At 35.2% G+C, this 4917-nt stretch overlaps 1 protein-coding gene across 5 annotated transcripts; it reads left to right on the top strand.

Moving 5' to 3' along the window:
• The first annotated feature begins 519 nt into the window (after window positions 1-519).
• On the top strand, window positions 520-4696 carry LOC110838671 (N-alpha-acetyltransferase 10-like). 5 transcript variants are annotated; one of them, XM_087357136.1, is made up of 3 exons: window positions 520-679; window positions 1837-2034; window positions 3521-4696. In XM_087357136.1, exon 3 carries the CDS (start codon window positions 3787-3789, stop codon window positions 4333-4335), a length of 549 nt encoding a protein of 182 aa, XP_087213262.1. In that variant the 5' UTR covers window positions 520-679; window positions 1837-2034; window positions 3521-3786; the 3' UTR covers window positions 4336-4696. The 5 variants fall into 5 exon arrangements, with proteins under 5 accessions (XP_087213262.1, XP_087213260.1, XP_087213259.1 ...); XM_087357137.1 differs by having other exon boundaries at window positions 676-775; XM_087357135.1 differs by lacking the exon at window positions 520-679 and adding an exon at window positions 866-1084.
• Window positions 4697-4917: the final 221 nt, after the last annotated feature.

The raw sequence follows: 4917 nt of genomic DNA, 5'->3' as shown, positions 1-4917 counted from the left end.
TGTTTCTGTTTTTGTCAATGAGAGAGTAACATATAGAAGTGAGAAGCTTGAATAGTAGCTTTGCATCCTCGAGTTGTTATTACTGTACACCTTTGAAAAATAGTAAGAACATTCAGTATTTTGGGCAACAAGCCACTGAACAAAGTAACACAAAGCTGAAGATATTTTGAGGTGTTATGATGCAGACCCAAATACTAGTACAGAGAAAATTTAAAGATTTGCTGTTTTGCATGTAACCTCATTCAGACCCAAGACATCCATATTAATTAAAACCAGGCCACAGATGATTACCATCCGATAATAGGTCCAGATTTTGTAATTGAAATGAATATCCTCATTAATCATTATTTTGGAATACGTGGTGATGCTGGTCTTTGGGTAGAAAAGTTTTGTACCATCGCTTCGGTCGAACTAGGGGCAAGGATGGTGAGCCACCGTATTCGGACATTATATTCAATGAAAAGACATAGATGGCACTACAGGGTAGCAAGAGCCTATTTTTTACATGTATCTGTAATTTAATTCAACGATAGTGAATATAATTAAGTTACCTTTAAAGCTATGTTAACGTAAAGAAATATAACCTAAATATTGCGACAGATTACATCGTAACCTATCGTGGCGTTGAGTAATGGTAGTGGACGGCAATAACAGCGGAGGAAGCTTCGGCAGCTCGCTGGTAGTGTGCCATGTTCTAGCATTGCTTATAATTGTGTAATATTTTATATAATGATTCTCTTGCAAAGATTTAATTTGTCTCAGAGTTGACCTGAAGGTAAAGAAAGTTGCTGTCTAAAAATACGCTCAGTTTGTGGTCTAATCAAAATGGCGACCGCGGAAAGACGTTTGAAGTTTTGATGTAAATTTTTAAACGTTAATTTCTGCAAACTCATCTTACAACTTTGGGTTAATTTTGGCGTTGTAGTAACTCTAATTAGATTATGACATTACGATAGCTTTAAATTTTACTCATAGTGTCCTATTATTTGTGTTTCTGTCAGTGCATCAATTATGAAGGAGGTGATTTTGGCAATTTTTTCGTTTGTTTCATCGCTGTTTCTAGTGTTGGTCCTAGTATGCCTAGGTGAGAATGCAGCTTCTGCTCGTTTTACTTTTTCGCACATATCGACATGTACACTTGTTTGCTAATATTGATGGGAGGTACACAAAATGGTAGGAGGGAATATTGCAAGTGAACAGACAAATATGAGTTTATTCTGTAGATATTACATACCATAATTTTCGCAACGTTCGTTCTTTTTAATCTTTATTTCATTTTTACTCATTCTGGAAGAAACCCAACTATTTTTAAACCAGCTTGCAGTCTTTGAAATGTAGCTTTAAGACAATTGCTAGTTTCTCTTTAAATTCCTTATTTCTACAATACAGGCCACTTGTTATAATACCTGTGGCATGCAAAGGTAATACAGTTCATTATTTGACAAGTACAAGTAGATGAATTTGTGGTTATAAAGGATTAAATTATTTGAAACAGTGACTTAAATGCAAACTCATATTTTTCTCTATTTATATTAATTAAACTTAAAGAAAATTTTAATTTGTGCTGTCAGTATTATTGATACCTTTGCATAAGCAAAGCTTCACATGAATAGGATAAGTAAATCAACGAGAAATAGATAGGATGTGTAGTATTTGGGAATATGGAGAGTATTTAAAATATTGGTCAGATAACCTCTAGGGCAGGGGTTCTCAACCTTTTTTGCTGGCATACCACTAATTCTATTTTAACACATTAAATGCACCACTAACCAAATGTGTTCAGGGAAAACTGTTATTTATGTTAATATTAACTTTTGGTTTTCTTACTTCGTTCAGCACTACCTCGCGTATCACCAGTGGTACACATACCATAGGTTGAGAAACGCTGCTCTAGGGAAAGTGGATCTTGGAGAAATAGGATGTTGAAGTGTGACCTGGATTCTAGTGATTCAAGATGAGACTTTTATGACCATTGTCGAGAATATTTGTATTTAATAAAAGTAGGAAGTGCTCTTAACAGTCATCCAAATTAAGGTATTTACCAAAAAGGTGGTACAATTGTTTCTTATCCAGCTGAACAGCTATTAATGTTTCAAGGGAAACTGTTATTGTAACAGAACAAGCAAGCAAATAAATCATTAAATAGTACCCTTCCTCATATAAAAAATTGGAGTTGGTGCATAATGAAATGTTTCTCAACTGCTAGAATTTGTGGAACTTGAAAGAATGCCAAATAGTTCACTGTTTGGCAGGCACTGAGGTGAACCCATCATGCTAATGCACTGAAATACTTGGCAAGTTGTTTGTATATAGCGCAATTTTCAAGTACATGTAGCATTGTCAGATTTATTTCAGAATACATGACATTTTGCAAGGGCAGAGCTAAGTCTGTCATAATAATATCAGGAAGTTCAAATTGTCTATACCAAAGTCTACCCTTGTATAAAGCCAGTTTGATTCATTTCACATCATTCCAACTGATATCCTTAAAATCTTTTATAAAATTCTTCTTCCATCTCCTTTTTGGTCTCTCAAGAGATTCCAGTCCATAATTCTGTATACATTTCATATTTTTTGCATGTGAGTTGTGTCTTAGACCATCACATCCTGATGATTTTGGCTATAAGTTGTGAAGTTTCTTTTTTCCATATCTACTTTTCAGGACTATTTATGTATGAGACAGTGTAGCAGACCTTTCAAGTAAAACAGGATATGTAGTAACTCACATTACACTACACAACATTTTATTGAATCACATAATTTTTAGACATACAGATTTAGCAGAGCTATCTTGGATTCAATGTATTTGGATTATCATGTGACTTAGTTGCCCTGACAAAATTTTTCAGGGTCATCACTTGTGCATGTTAAGTTTTGAATAGAAATGGATGGAGCATTTAGCATCCATGGAAGAAACAGGAAGTGCATATCAAGTTTTCATTATAAACTATGAGGAAAGGTATCATTTGGGAGAGGCAGGTATAGATGGGTAGTAACTAATAGGTTCTTGAGTAATTTTAAGTTTCTTTCTAAATCCATAGGTTATATAGTGTCAAATTATAGAATGATGAACGAGAAGGAATGTAGAAGAAAGTGGCTATAACCTATGTAAAGGTATTATCCTAACATTTGCCTGGAGGGACTGATAAAAATTATTGAAACTTCCGGTCAAAATGCCCAGTCTCCAACCCAAGATTTCAACTTGGGACCACCTGAACACAAAGCAGGAGTGCTTAACTATTCAGCTGCAACTTTTGGCGTGTAAGAGAGATGTTAATGATCAGAATTAATCTTGGAGAAACAGGTTGTGATGATGTGAACTGGATTCATCTGGCTCAGAACAGAATCCAGTAAACATGCTTTTGTTGTAACTAATTGAATCTTTAGGTTCCTTAACATTTGAGAATTTTGTGATAAACTAAACTGTCAGCTGCTCAAGAAAGACTGTACAGTTGTGGCAGTTCAACGTGAGATACCACGTCTTTCATTGTTGAGTCTATCCTTTTGTTCTATTTTGTAGGCTGGTACCTGGTTTGGAGACTTTTTCTGTCCCGATTTCGGTTTGTACGGGAACTCTTGGGTGGAATGACAGAATCTGCTTCAGTTAGTGATTTGAAGAATGGCCGTTCACGAATAAAGAAGACACGTCGTGAATAAGGATATGTGTTGAGTTACATATTTTAAACATTCCTGGGGTAATTTTTTTAACTTTGGCAGCAAAAGTTTTATATTTTGTTCTGTTAAATTATAATTCTAAATAGTTTGCTTAAAGACTGAACAGTCAATATGAATATCAGATGTGCAAAGCCTGATGATCTCATGAACATGCAGCATTGTAACTTATTGTGTTTACCAGAAAATTACCAGATGAAATATTATTTTTATCATGGGCTGTCATGGCCGCAGTTAAGTTACGTTGCGGAAGATGAAAAAGGTCAGATTGTTGGCTACGTTCTTGCCAAGATGGAAGAAGACAGTGATGACAATCCTCATGGACACATCACTTCTCTTGCTGTGAAGCGATCGCATCGAAGGCTTGGGTTAGCACAGAAACTTATGGATCAGGCTTCAAGGGCGATGGTAGAGTGTTTCAGGGCAAAGTATGTGTCACTGCATGTGCGTAAAAGCAATCGAGCTGCCCTTAACCTCTACACGACGACTCTAAAATTTACAATCTCTGAAATTGAGCCCAAGTACTATGCAGATGGAGAAGATGCATATGCAATGAAAAGGGACTTAACACCCTTTGCTGCACAGAACAATATCGTTGCAGCTGTTGATTTGGGTTCTTCAGATTGTGTTGATGAGAAAGGTATCATTACTGAAAGGCTGTAGGTATAGTGACTGCTGAGTGAGTAAGAGGTAATGATTCTAGAGTGTTACTTTTATCAAAATTTTCTGTCAACATCGCCATTACTGCCGTCATTATCTGGATGCAAGATTCAGCCTTGTAAGAGCTTAGAGCTTTCTGTAAAAATACTGCAGAAGAAAAGTACAAGATTTGTACATATATACATATGTTTATTCAGTCATGTAATATGTATGATAGTTGACTTGGCACATGCAACCATTAGTAAAACAAGGATGGTTGTTCCATGAAACAAAAAAATACTGTGTAACATAAAAAATTACATTTTTCAGAAAATGTTTCAAAGTCACAGTGATAAATAATACAGAAGTATTTACATTTAAATAACTTTGTGTTGTAAAAATTTACACTTCTTTATTCCCATTGATCCACACTTTTACCAACATACAGTTAAACCCCTTGTTCGGGAGATACATACCACAGAAACATTTATACTCAGACATGCCAGAAACTGTACACTCACATCTATAAGGAACTTATATTTTAAGTTATGCATTATGTGCATAAATTATATTTGAGCTACATATAATAGATCACAACCCATAACA

This window comes from Zootermopsis nevadensis, unplaced genomic scaffold (genome assembly GCF_977971745.1).
Source record: "Zootermopsis nevadensis isolate Lab colony 2312 unplaced genomic scaffold, Znev_1.0 Znev_ptg000028l, whole genome shotgun sequence".
In the NCBI taxonomy this organism is placed as follows: domain Eukaryota; kingdom Metazoa; phylum Arthropoda; class Insecta; order Blattodea; family Termopsidae; genus Zootermopsis; species Zootermopsis nevadensis.
The sequence above is the reverse complement of the archived record's forward strand: the minus strand, read 5'-3'. Positions and strand labels throughout refer to the sequence as shown.

What these genes read in the sequence shown, in the direction of transcription:
- LOC110838671 (XM_087357134.1), top strand. Translation starts at nt 3,787, where the DNA reads ATGAATATCAGATGTGCAAAGCCTGATGATCTCATGAACATGCAGCAT.